The sequence below is a fragment of the Trichosurus vulpecula genome, chromosome 1, assembly GCF_011100635.1.
Source record: "Trichosurus vulpecula isolate mTriVul1 chromosome 1, mTriVul1.pri, whole genome shotgun sequence".
NCBI classification, from domain to species: domain Eukaryota; kingdom Metazoa; phylum Chordata; class Mammalia; order Diprotodontia; family Phalangeridae; genus Trichosurus; species Trichosurus vulpecula.
The window spans coordinates 486,030,535-486,050,785 of record NC_050573.1 but is presented as its reverse complement, the minus strand read 5'-3'; the positions used below and the strand labels follow the sequence as shown (position 1 = coordinate 486,050,785).

The window sequence follows — 20,251 nt, the reverse complement described above, 5'->3', positions numbered from 1 at the left end:
TAACCCTTCCACAATACTCATGTTGTGAAAGACTCACTATATTTTGATCCTTCCTAACCTATCCCTCTTTATTGAATTTTCTCCCTTGATCCTGTTCCCTTTTGAAAGTGTTTATTTTTGATTACCTCCACCCCCATTTGCCCTCCCTTCTATCATCCACCGCCTTTTTTAATCTTTTTCTTCCTCCTTTTTTCCTGTCGGGTAAGTTACCCAATTGAGTATATATGGTATTCCATCTTCAGATCGAGTCTGAGAAGAGCAAGATTCGCTCATTCCCCCTCACGTGACTTCTCTTCCTTTCCTACAGAGCTGCTTTTTCTTGCCACTTTTATGCGAGATCATTTACCCCATTCTATCTCTCCCTATCTACCTCTCTCAATATATTCCTCTCTCATGCCTTTATTTTATTTTATTTCTTTTAGATATCTTCCCTTCATATTCATCTCACCCTGTGCCTTCTCTCTCTCTCTCTCTCTCTCTCTCTCTCTCTCTCTCTCTCTCTCTCTCTCTGTATATATATATATATATACAAGTATATATATATGTATATATATACATACATATATACATACATATACACATATACATATATGTATATATAAACATATATATATGTACATATATATGTATGAATATTCCCTTCAGCTATCCTAATACTGAGGTCTCATGAACTATACACATCATCTTTCCATGTAGGAATGTAAACAAAACAGTTCAACTTTAGTAAGTCCCTTACAATTTCTTTTTCTTGTTCTTTTTCTTGATTACCTTTTCATGCTTCTCTTGATTCTTGTGTTTGAAAGTCAAATTTTCTATTCAGCTCTGGTCTTTTCACTGAGAAAGCTTGAAAGTCCCCTATTTTACTGAAAATCCATATTTTGCCTTGGAGCATGATACTCAGTTTTGCTGAGTAGATGATTCTTGGTTTTAATCCTAGCTCCATTGACCTCCAGAATATCGTATTCCAAGCCCTTCGATCTCTTAATGTAGAAGCTGCTAGATCTGATTGTGTTTCCACAATATTCAAATTGTTTCTTTCTGGCTGCTTGCAGTATTTTATCCTTGATCTGGGAGCTCTGGAATTTGGTGACAATATTCCTAGGAGATTTCTTTTTGGGATCTATCTGAGGAGGTGATTGGTGCATTCTTTCAATTTCTATTTTGCCCTGTGGCTCTAGAATATCAGAGCAGTTCTCCTTGATAATTTCTTGAAAGATGATATCTAGGCTCTTTTTTTGATCATGGCTTTTAGATAGTCCAAAAAGTTTTAAATTATCTCTCCTGGATCTATTTTCCAGGTCAGTTGTTTTTCGAATCAGATATTTTACATTGTCTTCCATTTTTCCATTCCTTTGTTTCTGTTTTATAATATCTTGATTTCTCATCAAGTCACTAGCTTCCACTCCCTCCAATGTAATTTTTAAGGTAGTATTTTCTTCAGTGGTCTTTTGGACCTCCTTTTCCATTTGGCTAATTCTGCCTTTCAAGGCATTCTTTTCCTCATTGGCTTTTTGGAGCTATTTTGCCATTTGAGTTAGTCAATTTTTAAGGTGTTGTTTTCTTCAGTGTATTTTTCCGTATTTTTTTGGGTCTCCTTTAGCAAGTCATTGATTTGTTTTTCATGGTTTTCTTGCATCCTTCTCATTTCTCTTCCCAATTTTTCCTCAACTTCTATAACTTGCTTTTCCAAATCCTTTTTGAGCTCTTCTATGGCCTGAGACCAGTTCATGTTTTTCTTGGAGGTTTTTGTTGTAGGCTCTACGATTTTGTTGACTTCTTCTGTCTGTATGTTTTGGTCTTCTTTGTCACCAAAGAAGGATTTCAGAGTCTGAGACTGAATCTAGGTCCATTTTCACTGCCTGGCCATATTCCCAACCAACTAACTTGACCCTTCTGTTTTTCAGCGGGGTATGATTGCTTGTAGACTAAAGAGTTCTATGTTCCACGTTTGGGGGGGATGTGCTACATCTGCCACACCAGCACTCCTCCTTCCCCAAGAACCCCCAACCCATTCTGGGTTAGATCATCAGCAGGCTGTGCACTCCTGCTTTGATCTGCCACTTAATTCCTCCCACCAGGTGGGCCTGGCGCTGCAAGCAACTGCAGCTGTACTTCTGTAGCTGCCCAACCTCCGTTGCCCCCGGGGTGGTAGCTGAACTGCGGACTCCTTCCACTCCTGCAGCTTTTCCCACTAACTTCTGTTGTCTTTTTTGTTTGTTGGTTGACAAGTCTGGTAACTGCTGCAGCTCACTGATTCAGGGTGCTAGAGCATACTGCGCCCGGCTCCTGGTCTGGTTGGTCCGTGCTGCTCATGCTGGGCTCTGCCCTGCTCTGCTCTGCTCTGCTCCCAGCTCCGTGTGGGATAGACCTCACCCAGAGACCATCCAGGCCGTCCTGGGCTGGAGCCATGCTTGCCTCTGCTCTTTTGTGTGTTCTGCAGTTCTAGAATTGGTTCAAAGCCATTTTTTATAGGTTTTTGGAGGGACTAGGCAGGGAGCTCATGCTAGTCCCTGCTTTTCAGCCACCATCTTGGCTCCACCCCCCAGAACTCAAAGTTCTAAAAGAAAATGCTCAAAAAAATTTTGTTTTTGCATGCGATGGGGAAATAAGTTATACAAGCAATAGGGTATAGAAATCTATCTTGACCTACAAGAAAGTAAGGCAAAAAGGGATCGGGGTAGGGGGAGTGTGGTGACGGAAGGGAGGGCAGACTGAGGAAAGGGGCAATCAGAATATATGCCATCTTGGGGTGGGGGAGGATAGAAATGGGGAGAAAATTTGTAACTCGAATTCTTGTGGAAATCAATGTTGAAAACTCAAAAATATTAAATAATATTTTGGGAGGTAGGTATAAACATAATTCTCCTCTAGGATGCCCCCCCTATTTTGGCAGAACAGAGCACCTAGCCTTGTAGTCCCTTCTCCAGCTCTCATCCAGGCAGGTATCAATCTTGCTTGAAGAGGACTAGGCAAGATTGCAGGGATATCAATCAATGCCTTCCCCCAAGCTGCATTTAGACAACTCATGTACACATCTACATCTTATTTGTACTACACACATGCATCATCCTTAAGGATAGAAACTCGACTTGTAATTTCACTGATATAGCCAACTTCCTGGATAAATAAAATGTCTCTGCAAATACAGGTCAGCATCTTCTCTGTACTTTATCTTCTTAGAAAACTGCTTTGCACACTGAAGAGTTAAGTGGCTTGTCTAGCCAGTACATATCTAAAGTAGCGCTTAAACCTATCTCCTTTATATTTGTATTTATTTTAACTTTTTACACGTATTTTATTTGTATTTATTAGTAATAATTTGTATTGTATTTTGAAAAAAAGAAAATAAATTAAGAAAAGAGGAAAAATTGGCAAGATAAATAATAGTGATGGAAGAAAATCATGAAAAATGAGTCAACAGCTTGCTAAAGGAAACCCAAAAAACACTGAAGAAAATAACATCTAAAAAAGCAGATGAGACCAAATGGCAAAAGAAGTCTAAAAAGCCAATGAGGAGAAGAAGGCCTTAAAAACAGAATTGACCAAATAGAAAAGCAGGTACAAAAACTCGCTGAAGAAAATAATTCCTTAAAAGCTAGAATGGAGCCAGAAGCTAATGACTGTGTGAGATATCAAGGCCACCATAATATCGTATTACAAGCCCTCCTATCCCTTAAGGTAGAAGCTGCTAAATCTTGTGTTATCTTCACTATGGTTCTACAGTACTTGAAAGGGACATAAAACCATACATACCCTTTGACCTAGAATACCACTACTAGGTCTGTATCCCAAAAGAGATAAAAATCAAAGAGGAAAAGGACTTATATGTACAAAAATATTGATAGCAGCTCTTTTCTGGGGTAAGGAATTAGGAATTGAGGGAATGTACATCAATTGAGGAATGGCTGAATAAGTTGTGGTGTGTAATTTTTTTTTTTGCTTTTTGGAAGGGCAGTTGGGGTTAAGTGGCTTCCCCAAGGTCACACAGCTAGTACATGTGTCATGAGGCTAGATTTGATCTCAGGTCCTCCTGACTCCAGTACTGGTATTCTACTCACTGCGCCACCTAGCTGCCCCAAAACATGGTTAGATGCCACAGAGTAGGTGGCAATGCCTTAATCATATATGTGTTGTAAAGGCCACTAGGACCTCTTCCATCCTTATCAAGGGGAGTGCTAACCTTCTCTCCTTTCATACAACACGTGGTGTGTAATTTTGATGGAATTCTAATATACTACAAGAAATGATGAGCAGGATGCTCTGATAAAATCCTAGAAAGACTTACATGAGTTGATGCAAAGTGCAATGTGCTGGGTACAAAGTAACAGCAATATTGTAAGATGATCAGGTGTAAATGACTTAGCTGTTCTCAGCAATACAATGATCCATGACAACCCTGAAGGACTTTGGATGAAGAATGCTATCCATCCCCAGAGAAAGAATTGGTGTCTGAATACAGACTGAAGCAACTTTTTTTTTCCTTTTCCTCTTTATTTTTCTTAAGTTTGTTTTTTGTCTTTGTTTTCTTTCATGACATGACTGTAATGGATATGTTTTGCATAACTACACATATTTAACCTACATGGAATTGCTTGACTTCTCAGTGGGGGAGGGAGGACAGAAGGGAGAGAATTTGAAACTTAAAGTTTTAAAAACAACTGTTAAAAATTGCTCCTACATGTAACTGGGGAAAAATTAAATAATAAATAAATAGGGGGGCGGAGCCAAGATGGCAGCTGGTAAGCAGGGACTAGAGTGAGCTCCGTACAGAGTTCCTCCAAAAACCTATAAAAAATGGCTCTGAACCAATTCTAGAGTGGCAGAACCCACAGAACAGCAGAGGGGAGCAGGGCTCCAGTCCAGGACAGCCTGGATGGTCTCTGGGTGAGGTCTATCCCACACAGAGCTGGGAGCTGGGTACGGAGTGGAGCAGAGCCCAGCCTGAGCGGCATGGAACAACCAAACTTGGAGTCGGGCAGATGGGGCCCCTAGCGCCCTGAATATGTGAGCTGTGGCAGTTACCAGATCCCTCGACCCACAAACACCAAAGACTGTGGAGAAGGTTAGTGGGAAAAGCTGCGTGAGTGGAAGGAGTTCGCGGTTAGGCTTCCAGGCCCGGGGGCAATAGAGGTGGAGCAGCTACAGTTGCTGCTGCTTGTGGCCCCAGGCCCACCTGGTGGGAGGAATTAAGTGACGGATCAGAGCAGGGGTGAAAAAGCCTGCTGAACATCTAAGCCCAGCCCAGGCTGGGGGTTCTTGGGGAAGGAGTAGTGCAGGTCTGACAGAGCTGGCACCTCCCCCCCAAACGTGGAATATAGAACTCGTTAGTCTACAAGCAGTCATACCCCACTGAAAAACTCAAGAGTCAAGTTAGTTGGTTGGGAATATGGCCAGGCACTGAAAATGCGCCCAGATTCCATCTCAGATTTTGGATTCTTTCTTTGGTGACAAAGAAGACCAAAACATACAGCCTAAAGAAGACAACAAAGTTATAGAGCCTACACCAAAAGCCTCCAAGAAAAACATGAACTGGCCCCAGGCCATAGAAGAACTCATAAAGGATTTGGAAAAGCAAGTTAGAGAAGTAGAGGAAAAATTGGGAAGACAAATGAGAAGGATGCAAGAAAACCATGAAAAACAAGTCAATGACTTGCTAAAGGAGACCCAAAAAAATACTGAAAAATACACTGAAGAAAACAACACCTTAAAAAATAGACTAACTCAAATGACAAAAGAGCTCCAAAAAGCCAATGAGGAAAAGAATGCCTTGAAAGGCAAAATTAGCCAAAAGGAAAAGGAGGTCCAAAAGAACACTGAAGAAAATACTACTTTAAAAATTAGATTGGAGCGAGTGGAAGCTAGTGACTTGATGAGAAATCAAGATATTATAAAATAGAACCAAAGGAATGAAAAAATGGAAGACAATGTGAAATATCTCGTTGTAAAAACCACTGACCTAGAAAATAGATCCAGGAGAGATAATTTAAAACTTTTTGGACTACCTAAAAGCCATGATCAAAAAAAGAGCCTAGATATCATCTTTCAAGAAATTATCAAGGAGAACTGCCCTGATATTCTAGACCACAGGGCAAAATAGAAATTGAAAGAATCTATCAATCGTCTCCTCAAATAGATGCCAAAAAGAAATCTCCTAGGAATATTGTTGCCAAATTCCAGAGCTCCCAGATCAAGGAGAAAATACTGCAAGCAGCCAGAAAGAAACAATTTGAGTATTGTGGAAACCCAATCAGAATAATCCAAGATCTGGCAGCTTCTACATTAAGAGATCAAAGGGCTTGGAATATGATATTCCGGAGGTCAATGGAGCTAGGATTAAAACCAAGAATCACCTACTCAGCAAAACTGAGTATCATGCTCCAAGGCAAAATATGGATTTTCAATAAAATAAGGGACTTTCAAGCTTTCTCAGTGAAAAGACCAGAGCTGAATAGAAAATTTGACTTTCAAACACAAGAATCAAGAGAAGCATGAAAAGGTAATTAAGAAAAAGAACAAGAAAAAGAAATTGTAAGGGACTTACTAAAGTTGAACTGTTTTGTTTACAAAGAGCCAGAAACCAAGAGCCAGTCACCAAGAGCCAGCAACTATCTTCTTTTAAAATCTGTATCACCCTGCTTCCCTGCCAGTGTCACTGGGTGGAGGAAATGATCAACAGACCATGCATGGTTGATTATATCATATTAAAATGCAACATCCATCACATGGCTCAAACAATAAGTCAGTATGTGTTTGGAGTCTCCCTGAAGTTTACAAGGATGTTTTGAGTGAACACTCTCAGCCTATGCTGTATTTGTATAAATTTATTAAACTTTCATATGTTAAATATAAAAACAAAATGAACTGGTGAATACTTTTAATTTATTTAGTTTGAGTTATTATTTTATAAGTAGACAAGTAACTTTGCAAGAATGAGAATTATTACCTGATTGGTTTCCAGTCTAAGAATTTAGCCCTCAATATATATAAAAAGCAAGAAAATTACAATTTCTTAAAATGTCAAAGATTTTATATTTTTTTATTTCCTTTGAAATATCGATGTGCTTAATTAAGGAAAGTAAGTAACCTCATCTAATCTATACATTTTCAAGCTGCAATGTAAATGAGGGTACAACAGTATGTGTTTAAAAGCAACTGAGGAAGAAAAAATGCAAATAGAACATTACAAAAGAAGAAGAAAACAAATGAAAATGAAAGAAAAATATCTCTTTGAATGTGAAGGTTGAAATGAATAAAAGAAATAAAAATGTCTGGATTATACTGCTGAAATAAATTTGACAGTGAAAAGATTAAGGCAGGGAACATTTCTTGGTGGATGATACATTGTACCATGCATATAGTCTCCAGGGCTTGGAGTTTTTTATTCTAACCGTGGGGATGATCAAGTGTGCTATGAGAAGGACATGATTCCCATTTCTCCCTACTGTTTTGGCTTAAATGTTTATTTTTGTCTCTCTGTTGTTTAAATCTGAAGCTTGAGAAGTACTAGAGGTGTGATCCAGACTGCTGGTGAATCATTAACCTACTGGAACTTGCCCCTCAGTATAAATAAGCTTTAACAAAAGGATAAAAAATGTAACCGGATGTAACTAGGTCTTACTTTGAGACCCTGTCTCTCCAATCCTGTATCACTATGAAATCAAATATTTGGTAAAAATGGCTACCAAATAATCTTGATGTTTCCAAATATTGGATTTATTCATATTGTTTAAACAGCCAATCTGTTCATTTTCTTTCACATAGATTCAGTCTTGGAGAGAGCTGGAAGGTTGTTTACTTGCAAAGTAAAAGGAGAAAAATAAAATTTGAGAGAGAGATGATAGAAAGAAAGATAGATAGATAGATAGATAGATAGATAGATAGATAGCCCCTGACCTAAAGCCTGAGATGAATTCCCTGCTCAAGGGACAGGATGGAGTTGATAAGAGGTGAGAGAGCCTTTCTCAGTCCCCCTTTGGGAATCTTTAGAGTAAGTCACCTTTAGGGACTCATTAAGCTTCAAGTCTTCTTCTCAGTTCTTAAAATGTAAAGTGGCTTTGGGCATTTCTGGCCTTCAAATTCCAGAAGGAAGATGGAAGAAAACAACCCAACATCAGAAGAAAAGAATCTGGAAAGAAACCAGTGACATTGAGATTCTTTAACGATTCTTTAACATGTCTTTATGTCCAGCTTGCTACTCTAGAGACTTCAGGGAGTTTTCCCCTTAGGTGATATTTAGAACACTCTCTCATCTGAGTTGAGTTATGTTACTCCCAATGGTTGGGCTTCTTCATTTTGTATTGTCTAGTATATATTCTCCTATGAATAGCTTCTCTGTTTATTGTTTTGCTCTGATTTGGATAAATTATCATTCTTTTCTGTTCTCTATGTATTTTCAGTATTGAACTAGCATTTGGTGGGAAAAGAGTCAAGCCTTAGATATAAAGCTTGGGATCACCTTACACCCCCAAATTGATAGAAATAAGTAATTAGATAGATCCTCTTCACATCCCCTAGATGAAAAATACCAAGAGAGTAGATAAATATACTTCTAACCTGATACTCTCTCTCTCTGAGGAGAGCACAGTAGCATCTGGCTCCAAACTCTTGCTTCCCTTCTTGGGAGAAATCAGTCTCCCTTTGAGAAAAGTGGAAGGAGATGAAGCTAGAGATATCTATTCTAGCTCCAAGCCACACAATGAAAGCCCTCACAACTTGGAGGGTCTCACTACTCACATTGGGCCCCTCCTGTCTTTCTCCATAAATGCATGCATACTTACATACATACATACACACACATGTATATCATTAGTAATATAAGTGGAAAATTGAAACCAAAATCTAAATATCTAAATGATTCGGTACAAGAAACTGAAAGGAATTTCACTTAAAATCCACAGATTAATTAGGGAAAATGCTTCTCTCTCTCTCTCTCTCTCTCTCTCTCTCTCTCTCTCTCTCTCTCTCTCTCTCACCATACATATATACATATACATATATACCCACACATGTATATGTGTGTGTGTGGATATATATGTATGTATGTGTATATATAGTATGCTTTTTAGTATATGTATATATGTATAAGTGTGTATATGTATAGGTATGTGTACATACTCATGTAGACAGTAACAATAATGATACATATGGTGACAATATAAAATATATAACTATATATATAACTATTTGTATATCTCTATCTCTGTCTATCTATCTATCTGTCTATCTATCTATCTATCTATCTATTCCCTCTGAGCCGAGAGGGCCCAAAAAATAACCATTAAGTGGTGCTTGGGCAGGGACCTATTGTTGTCCAATCTGTGAGATCCAGAGTGAACTGGGTTAAAGGCTTGGTCTTTGAGAAAGAAATCTAGCTGGTAAACCCCCAGTAAACCAGGTAGCTTTCGGTCATCAAAATTTCCCTTCACTTGGACAGAACATACTCAGGTAAGCAGAGAGGAGAGGACAGGAGAGGAGAGGGGAGCAGAGTGAACAGGAGAGGAGAAGAGAGGAGAAGATAAGCTGAGTCACCCAACTGGAACTGCCCTTCAGGCAGCTTGGGTTACTCACAGGTTATGTTTTTTCTCCCAACCTGCTTAAAGGGGGAGCTAGCTGGCCCGTTCCAGTTGGGCATCTCCTCTCCTCTTTTCCTGATCCCTCCATTCTTGGCTCCCTTCCCCTCCCCACACCCCTCCCCTATTCTCTCTCTTCTCATCGCCTCCCCTCCCTTCACTTCTTTTTTTTTTTAAGATTTCATAGAATCCTTTATTTTCCTGTTTTAATAAATAGTTTATGTAATATAAGAATTGTTTGAATATCTAATAGAAATATATTATAAATCCATCTGCTCCTGGTACTGTATGTTTGAAGCATTCATTCATGTCTTCTTCAATTTCTTTTCTTGAGAATGGGCTATTCGAATTATCTGTTTCTTGTTCGAATGCCAACAATCATGGCATTCTATATTATTTTTGTAAATATTCACCTATTTTATATGCACGTATACTTCTTTTCCCCACCTCCCAACCTTTCTTTTTTTATTTAATATATTTAGTTTTCAGCATTGATTTTCACAAGACGTTGAATTACACATTTTCTCCCCATTTCTACCCTCCCCACCACTCCAAGATGGCATATATTCTGGTTGCCCTTTTCCCCAATCGGCCCTCCCTTCTGTCACCCCACTCCCTTTCCATCCACTTTTCCCTTCCTTTCTTGTAGGGCAAGATAAATTTCTATGACCTATTGCCTGTGTATCTTATTTTCTAATTGCATGCAAATTTTTTTTTTTGTTTTTGAACATCTGTTTGTAAAACTTTGGTTCCAAATTCTCTCCCCTCTTCCCTTCGCACCTACCCTCCCTAAGAAGTCAAGCAATTCAACATAGGCCACATGTATATCATGATGTATAACCCTTCCACAATATTCATGTTGTGAAAGACTAACTACATTTTACTCCTTCCTAACCTATCCCCCTTTATTGAATTTTCTCCCTTCACCTTGTCGCTTTTCGAAAGGCTTTGTTTTTGATTACGTCCACTCCCATCTGCCCTCCCTTCTATCATCCCCGCTTTTTTAATCTTCTTCCTCCTTCCTTCCTGTGGGGTAAGATACCCAATTGAGTAGGTATGGTATTCCCTCCTTAGGTCATACCTGATGAGTGCAAGATTCACTCATTCCCCCTCACCTGCCTTCTCTTCCCTTCCTACAGAACTGCTTTTTCTTGCCACTTTATGTGAGATAATTTATCCCCATTCTATCTCTCCCTATCTCCCTCTCTCAGTATATTCTTCTCTCATCCCTTAATTTGATTTTATTTCTTTTAGATATCTTCCCTTCATCATCAACTCAGCCTGTGCCCCCCCCCTCTCTCTCTCTCTCTCTCTCTCTCTCCTCTCTCTCTCTCATTTATTTATATATACATACATATATACATACACACCCACTCACACATACATATGTATATAAACATATATATATATATACATATATATATACATATATATACATATATATGCATATTCCCTTCAGCTACCCTAATACTGAGGTCTCATGGATCATACACATCATCTTTCCATGTAGGAATGTAAACAAAACAGTTCAACTTTAGTAAGTCCCTTGCAATTCCTTTTTCTTGTTCTTTTTCTTGATTACCTTTTCATGTTTTCTTGATTCTTGTGTTTGAAAGTCACATTTTCTATTCAGCTCTAGTCTTTTCACTGAGAAAGTTTGAAAGTCCTCTATTTTATTGAAAATCCATATTTTGCCTTGGAGCATCACACTCAGTTTTTTCTGGGTAGGTGATTCTTGGTTTTAATCCTAGCTCCATTGACCTCTGGAATATCATATTCCAAGCCCTTCACTCTCTTAATGTAGAAGCTGCTAGATCTTGGGGTATTCTGATTGTGTTTCCACAATATTCAAATTGTTTCTTTCTGACTGCTTGCAGTATTTTCTCCTTGATCTGGAACTCTGTAATTTGGTGACAATATTCCTAGGAGATTTCTTTTTGGGATCTATTTAAGGAGGCGATCTGTGGATTCTTTCAATTTCCATTTTGCCCTGTGGCTCTAGAATATCAGGGCAGTTCTCCTAGATAATTTCTTGAAAGATGATATATAGATTCTTTTTTTGATCATGGATTTCAGGTATTCCAATAATTTTTAAATTATCTCTCTGAGATCTATATTCCAGGTCAGTGGTATTTCCAATGACATATTTCACATTGTCTTCCATTTTTTCATTCCTTTGGTTCTGTTTTATAATATCTTGATTTCTCATCAAGTCACTAGCTTCCACTCGCTCCAATCTAATTTTTAAGCAGTATTTTCTTCAGTGGCCTTTTGGACCTCCTTTTCCATTTGGCTAATTCTGCCTGTCAAGGCATTCTTCTCCTCATTGGCTTTTTGGAGCTCTTTTGCCATTTGAGTTAGTCTAGGTTTTAAGGTGTTGTTTTCTTCGGTATATTTTTCAGTATTTTTTTGGGTCTCCTTTAGCAAGTCATTGCCTTGTTTTTCATGGTTTTCTCAGATCATTCTCATTTCTCTTCCCAATTTTTCCTCTACTTCTCTAACTTGCTTTTCTAAATCATTTTTGAGCTCTTCCATGGCCTGAGACCAGTTCATGTTTTCCTTGGAGGCTTTCGTTGTAGGCTCTTTGACTTTGTTGACTTCTTCTGTCTGTATGTTTTGGTCTTCTTTGTCTCCAAAAATAGATTCCAAAGTCTGAGAATGAATCTGGCTGCATTTTTGCTGCCTGGCCATGTTCCCAGCCAACTTATTTGACCTTTGAGTTTTTCAGTGGGTTATGACTCTTGTAGAGTGAAGAGTACTGTGTTCCAAGCTTGGGGGCATGTGCCAGCTCTGCCACACCAGCACTCCTCCTTCCCCAAGAACCCCCAACCTGGACTGGACTTAGATCTTCAGCAGGCTCTGCACTCCTGCTCTGATCGGCCACTTAATTCCTCCCACCAGGTGGGCCTGGGGCCAGAAGCAACTGCAGCTGTAATTCTGTAGCTGCCCCACTTCTGCTGCCCCTGGGGTGGTGCCTGAACGGTGAACTCTATCCCCCTGTCCTCAGTAGCTTTTTTTTAATTAATTTATTTATTTTTAGTTTACCACACATGGTTCTACATAGTTTTGAGTTCCAGATTTTCTCCCCTCCCTCTCCCCTCCCTCCTCAAGACAGCATGGAAGCTCATATAACTGTCCTGTATAACTTCACGTTGAATTAATTTATGCACTAGGCAAGTGGTGGAGAAGAATTTTGACCAATGGAATGAATCATGAGAAAGAAGAAACAGAACCAAAAAAAAAACCCGAAAACAAAAACAAAAGAGAAGCAAAAAAGGCGAGCATGTACTGGGCCTCGTTCTGTATTCAAACTTCACAGTTCTTTCTCTGGATGAAGATAGCATTCTCCATCGTGAGTCCCCTGGAGTTGTCCTTGCCCCTTAGGTTGCTGAGAAGAGCTCAGTATGTCAGGGTTGGTCCTCACGGAATCCATATATCTGTGTCTGTGCACAACGTTCTCCTGGCTCTGCTCCGCTCACTCAGCATTATGTCGTGTAGGTTTTTCCAGGTTGTTACGAAGTCTGTATCATCCCCATTTCTTATGGCACAGTAGTATTCCATCACCTTCATATACCACATCTTGTTCAGCCATTCCCCAATTGATGGGCATCCCTTTGATTTCCAATTCTTGGCTACCACAAAAAGAGCTGCTATAAATAGCCTTGTACATATGGGTCCTTTTCCCGCTTGTGTGATGTCTTTGGGATACAACCCTAGAAGTGGTATTGCTGGGTCAAAGGGTATGAACATATCTTTAGCCCTTTGGGCATAGTTCCAAACTGCTCTCCAAAATGGCTAGATCAGGTCACAACTCCACCAGCAATGCAACAATGTTCCAATTTCCCCACATCCTTTCCAGCATTTATCATTTTCCTGTTTTGTTATTTTAGCCAATCTGACAGGAGAGATGTGGTATCTAAGAGTTGTTTTGATTTGCATTTCTCTAATCAGTAGTGATCCAGAGCATTTTTTCATATGCCTATAGATAGCTTTAATTTCTTCCTCTGAAAACTGCCTGTTCATATCCTTTGACCATTTCTCAATTGGGGAATGGCTTGTATTCCTATATATTTGGCTCAGTTCCCTGTATATTTTAGAAATGATGCCTTTATCAGAGATACTAGTTGCAAAGATTTTCTCCCAATTTTCTGCTTCCCTCCTAATTCTTGTTGCATTGGCTTTTTTTGTACAAAAACATTTCAATTTGACATAATCAAAATTATCCATTTTGCATTTTGTAATGCTCTCTATCTCTTGTTGGGTCATGAATTCTTTACTTTTCCACAAATCTGATAAGTAAACTATTCCTTGCTTTCCCAAATTACTTATAGTATCAGCTTTAACTCCTAAATCATGAACCCATTTTGACTTTATTTTGGTATATGGTGTAAGATATTGGTCTATGCCCAGTTTTTGCCCTACCATTTTCCAATTTTCCCAACAGTTTTTGTGAAATAGTGAATTATTAGCCCAGAAGCTGGCCTCCTTAGGTTTATCAAAGAGTAGATTGCTAAACTTGTTGATTTCTCCTACTTGTGTACCTATCCTATTCCACTGATTCACACCCCTGTTTCTTAACCAGTTTTGATGACTGCTGCTCTGTAGTACAGTTTAATATCTGGTGTGGCTAAGCCACCTTCTCTAGCATGTCTTTTCATTAATACCCTAGATACTCTAGACCTCTTGTTTTTCCAAATGAATTTTGTTATTATTTTGTCCAGCTCAGTAAAATAATTTTTTGGTGGTTCTATTGGTATGGCACTGAATAGATAGATTAATTTAGGTAAAATTGTCATTTTTATTATTTTAGCTCGGCCTAACCATGAGCAACTGATATTTTTCCATTTATTTAGATCTGATTTTATTCGCGTGAAAAGTGTTTCATAGTTATGTTCATATAGGCCCTGGGTTTGTCTTGGCAAATAGACTCCCAAATATTTTATAGTGCCTTCAGTAACTTTGAATGGAATTTCTCTTTCTATCTCTTGCTGTTGGGCTTTGTCAGTAATGTATAGGAATGCTGAGGATTTATGTGGGTTCATTTTATATCCTGCAACTTTGCTAAAGTTGTTTATTATTTCAAATAGTTTTTTACTTGATTCTCTAGGATTCTCTAGATAAATCATCATATCATCTGCAAAAAGTGATAATTTAGTTTCTTCTTTTCCTATTCTAATTCCTTCAATTTGCTTTTCTTCTCTTATCACTACAGCTAACGTTTCTAGTACCAAATTGAATAATAGGGGTGATAATGGACATCCTTGTTTCACTCCTGATCTTATTGGGAATGGATCTAGCTTATCCCCATTACAAATAATGCTTGTCGGTGGTTTTAGGTAGATGGTATTTATAATTTTGAGGAAGGTTCCACTTATTCCTATGCTTTCTAGTGTTTTTAATAGGAATGGTTATTGTACTTTGTCAAAGGCTTTTTCTGCATCTATTGAGATGATCATACGGTTTCTGCTAGTTTTGTTGTTGATATGGTCAATTATGCTAATAGTTTTCCTAATATTGAACCAGCCTTGCATTCCCCTCAGTAGCTTTTCCCACTAACCTTCTCTGTTGTCTTTGGTGTTTGTGGGTTGAGAAGTCTGGTAACTGCTGCAGCTCACTGATTCGGGGTGCTAGGGCATGCTCCACCCGGCTCCTGCTCTGGTTGGTCCGCGCTGCCCACTCTGGGCTCTGCTCTGCTCTGCTCCCAGCTCCGTGCAGGATAGACCTTACCCAGAGAACATTCAGGCTGTCCTGGGCTACAGCCCTGCTTCCCTCCACTATTTTGTGGGTTCTGCCATTCTTCTTTGTTGTCTTGGTGTTTGTGGGTTGAGAAGTCTGGCAACTGCCACAGCTCACTGATTCAGGGCGCCAGGGCCCACTCTGCCTGGCTCCTGGTCTGATTGGTCCATGCTGCCCACGATGGGATCTGCTCCGCTCCCAGTCTGTGAGCAAAAGACCTCACTCAGCAACCATCCAGGCTGTCCTGGGCTGGAGCCTTGCTTCCCTCTGCTATTTTGTGTGTTCTGCAGTTCTGGAATTGGTTCAGAGCCATTTTTTATAGGTTTTTGGAAGAACTTGGTGGGGAGCTCATGCTAGTCCCTGCTTTCCTGCTGCCATCTTGGCTCTGCCTCCCCCTTCACTTCTTAAAGAGGTCTATTCACTAAATAGATGTTGCCTCACTCAAAATGAGAACTTGAAAAAGACCTTAGTTTAAAAGTGCCAAGGTCTCTTACTGCATCCTGGGCAATCTACAGTTGTCCTGATTGATATCTGGCCACTGGACCCTGATGGATCTGTAGGTGAAAGTGAGGCTGGTGACTGATGCCAATTAGATGATCTTTCTAGTTAACTTTTTAAGTGTATGTTCTTAAGGACTTTATTGGGTATCTCAGTAACTCACAATTATTTTTAGAAACTCTGGGGCTTATTTAAATAGGTTTGCAATCCCATAAGAATCCTTAAATTAAACAATATCAGTCAGAACCCTTTAAATGAACCAATGTCTCCAACAAACAAACAAAATGGCTAATTTCCGTGACTGGAAGTTTTCCTGAAAAGTACAATGTGTTGGCACTTTGCCTTCTCATGATCATAAGGACAACATGGTTATTTAACAATTATTCAGCAAGTGTAGCCCAAAAGAGTTCAAACAGTTCTAAAGGTCTGTAGGTCAGACCCTCTCCAGGACCAGACTTCAAGCATTTCTCTAAGAATTGCATTATTTGTGTGCATGTCTTATTTATCTCTCACCATTGACTATAAGTTCCTTGAGGGTATAAAAATGTGCATAAATAAATATCGATGTATAGAAACAAACATACTCTTTTTCCAGCTGAATCATGGCCGGCGTAGAAGAAAAGAAGAAGCTACCGTCTGTTTCAGAATCCCTTCTGAAAAGCAAAAGGCTTCACAATACTGAAGGCCAAACACTTGAAGAAGAAGATGGCTATTAAAAAGCTCCGTAAAATACGGAGAAAAGTTATCTATGAAAAAGCTAAAGCCTACCATAAGGAGTACAGACAGATGTACAGGAGTGAAATCCGACTGGCTAGAATGGCACACAAAACTGGAAACTACTATGTACCTGCTGAACCCAAGTTAGCTTTTGTGATTAGAATCAGAGGTATCAATGGTGTGAGCCCACAGGTCCGAAAAGTATTGCAACTTCTTCATCTTCACCAAATCTTCAATGGCACTTTTGTTAAACTTAACAAGCCTTCTATTAACATGCTGAGGATTGTGGAACCATACATTGGATGGGGTTACCCAAACCTGAAGTCTGTGAATGACCTGATTTACAAACGTGGTTATGGCAAGATCAAGAAACAGAGGATTGCCCTGACAGATACTGCCCTTATTGCAAAACCTCTTGGTAAATATGGAATTATCTGCATGGAGAACTTGATCCATGAGATCTACACTGTTGGCAAGCACTTCAAAGCTGCCAACAACTTCCTGTGGCCCTTCAAATGACCTTCTCCATGAGGCGGAATGAAGAAAAAGACTACACATTTTGTGGAAGGTGGAGATGCTGGTAACAGGGGAGACCAGATCAACAGGCTTATTAGAAGAATGAACTAAAGGTCTCTACCATGATTATTTTTCTAATGGTCTGTTAATAAAAATGCCTGTGACAAAAAAAATAACAAACATAAACATATGCCATATATACATATATGCACACATAAATACATATACACATATGTGTATACACAATATTTACATATACAGACAAACATGCACATACCATACACGTACATATTGCGTATGCATGTATGTATCTTTGTGTCCCTAGCACTTGTCACATGAAATAGATTCTTAATAATTGTTTTTGAAATTATCTGTTAAATTGCAGCAAACATAGTAAAATCAACATTTCCTATGTTCAGTTAATCAGAATATTTCTATTACTTTTATTTATGAAGATCATTTGGCAATTAATATTATGCACAATCTTTGTCCTACAACTTAAAACTTTCAGTGCACATAATTTCCCAAAAGATTCAAAATGGATTCTTATAAATATTTGAACTATTGCCCAGTTGCATTACTTTTTTTCCTTTAGTCATGCCCATGATGTGAGCTGGAATGTTAATGAATATTACAGTGATTGTAAGACTTGCTAATATTCAGCACAGTTGGGTACAATTTGTACAGTCTTTCTGTGCAAAGCATGATATCTCTCAGAGTAAGATTAAGTTACTCTTCTCACACTGAAGGTGGTCCATTAAAACATTCTTGATATGCCACTTCAGGGAGATGGCTGTCATCATGACCAATCGAAAAAACATTTTTTGGAATGCTAAAGGTGAATTTTTTTCCCCTAAATTGATAATGTTAAGAAAGTAAATACTACAACAGTATCAACAACTGATAATCACACTGAATAAAATCATTATCTTAACAAAGGTGCCATCAGTTTTCTCGGAAAGCATGTAAATGGTCCTTTCTCCTTAATTCTTTTAAACTTCTGTGTTAATGTGAAGCATAATATTGTCATTTAAGCTGAGTGTTGCTTTTTATTAAGAGATTATTTTTGTAGGTGCAGGCAATTTACCTTATTCAGTGAAGAATACTGGTTTTCTTTCAAAGATGATGTTTATTATCTTCTTTCTGCTCTACAGTTTCACATAAGTTTGATGTATCATATTAATTTATTTTGTAGGAGTTGATCAATTAACTAGAGAAAACTCTATGCAGTGTTGATTCAATCATATAACAAGCATAATTTAATACAAATGGTGCATCAGACATTGATTTTGCCCAACTGCTCTGTAGAATTAGTGTCACTAAGGAAGGCAGCCAAGCTGAACTAACAATATTAAGCATTTCTGCAATTTATCTCTTGCTATAATGAACAGTAAATGATATAATGACCAACAAGATTAATGATAAAACAAACATGCTAGTTAGATTCACTCCACAGAAGACCAATTCAAGATGCTTCTTGGTAATCTATAATTTGAAGCTTAACAAACAGGAGTATAAAATCAAGAGAAGGGAAATGTGAAATGTGATTGGAGAATGTCTTTTTCTGTGGTTTTTTATAAAAAAGATATTTAAGATTGATTAGTTTAGAATTTCCAAATTAATAAATTTAGGATATATTTGAATTACAGAAGAATTTAAAATCAGAGTATATTATATATTCCCTTCTTTATCCTACCCTCAAACACAGCATTTTCAAAATGAGTCATGAGGGAAACACTTATTTGTCATCATGAATGAAATATTCCGGTTGCAGAAACACACAAATGCCTCTGCAATTGCTTCAGGAGTCATTAATTTGAGTAGCTGCTGCATCCTCCTTTCTTTATTCCAAATATGGAAGATGCCCCCCCTCCACTCCTCAATCATAAATATTATAGGACGATTGGAACCCTTTCGGAACTGACTTCAACCCAAGTGGAGATGACTCATTTCCAATTTATTGGCATGATTTAGATTAATTTTGTCCAAATTAATTACCATATGGGAGAAGTTAGTAGAAATGGAAGGATACAGAAAGATTCAAGAAGCATCTCTCATGGGCAATAATCTCAATATAAAGATTGTGTGTTTCATTTTGGTTATGTTTTACCCAACTCAGCTGCCTTCTTTTTTTCCTTTGTTTTCTAGCTCAAACTTCGGAAATTTTGTGCTATTCTAACCTTGAGCTCAACAGCTCAATCTAGGATAACTCAGAAACAAGCTTCAAACTTTGAAGTAATAAGGTCCTAGAGGGAAAATTGTAACAATCACAACATTAGAGTGCATTTCAATCTCCTACAGTTGGGCAGGATTCTCTGGGAGGTTCTATATCACCTTAGAAGCAAAGTCTGCAAAGATAATTTTTTCTAAAACCTTTGCTCAAAAAGTTTAATCGCATGAATGAACAAATAAGTAAACAAACTTTTAAAATGAGGTAAAGAAAGGGAGAGGAAGAACAAAGAAAACTTGAGTGGGTGGTCAACATGCCAATGTGAAAGTGAAACAATGTATAATTTTTATGCATCAGGAAAGGTGCGTAAATTTATAAACTACAAGCTAAAAGAATCTCAGGGGAGGGAGTGTGGTGGGAGGGAGGGAGGCAGAGAATTTGGAACTCAAAACTTTAAAAAATGTCAAAATTGTTTTAACATGTAATTAGGGAAACATAAAATATATTTTTAAAAGATATTTAAATAAGTTTTAGAGATGTGCCTCCTGAATTGTTCTCAAATGGAAATAGTATTTTTTGTTTGTTTTTCCCCTTGAATTTAATTCATCAAGTAAAGAAATATAAGTTTCTAGCTATGTCCAAAGGAGACAAATACATGAAAATATATTATGTTTGGGGCTTCCTGGGTTTTTCTCTTCAATCAATTTTTGTCTAAAAAGCATACAAAAAATTGATTTAGGTTAAAAACATGTAACAATGACATTGCCCAAATAATTGTGTTAAAAAAGTACATAAAGAAGTAAACTGAAATATTTAAGACTATGTGGTTCTATCTGTGCTTCCTAGTTATGATTATAGTTTTACAGGTGGTTGGAACCAAGATGGTAGAGTAAAATATCATAATTGCCAAAACTTCATCTACAAAATGATAAGAGAAAATAATAACACTAATTCTGAATCTTAAAGCTAAGAAAAAGTCACAATCGTTCATTTTTTCCAGTTTAGAAAGCTAAGGAAAACAGAAAGAGTGGCACTGGACTAGAAA

The 20,251-nt window shown here is 38.1% G+C and overlaps 1 protein-coding gene and 1 non-coding gene across 2 annotated transcripts; one reads left to right on the top strand and one right to left on the bottom strand.

The window, feature by feature from the left end:
• Nucleotides 1-4,077: 4,077 nt before the first annotated feature.
• On the bottom strand, nucleotides 4,078-4,202 carry LOC118835101. Its single transcript, XR_005009450.1, has one exon. It is a non-coding gene; the product is annotated as a U6atac minor spliceosomal RNA (small nuclear RNA).
• A 12,280-nt stretch (nucleotides 4,203-16,482) lies between these two features.
• On the top strand, nucleotides 16,483-17,039 carry LOC118831908 (60S ribosomal protein L7-like). Its single transcript, XM_036739390.1, has one exon. It carries the CDS (start codon nucleotides 16,509-16,511, stop codon nucleotides 17,037-17,039), a length of 531 nt encoding a protein of 176 aa, XP_036595285.1. The 5' UTR covers nucleotides 16,483-16,508.
• The last annotated feature ends 3,212 nt before the right edge of the window (nucleotides 17,040-20,251 follow it).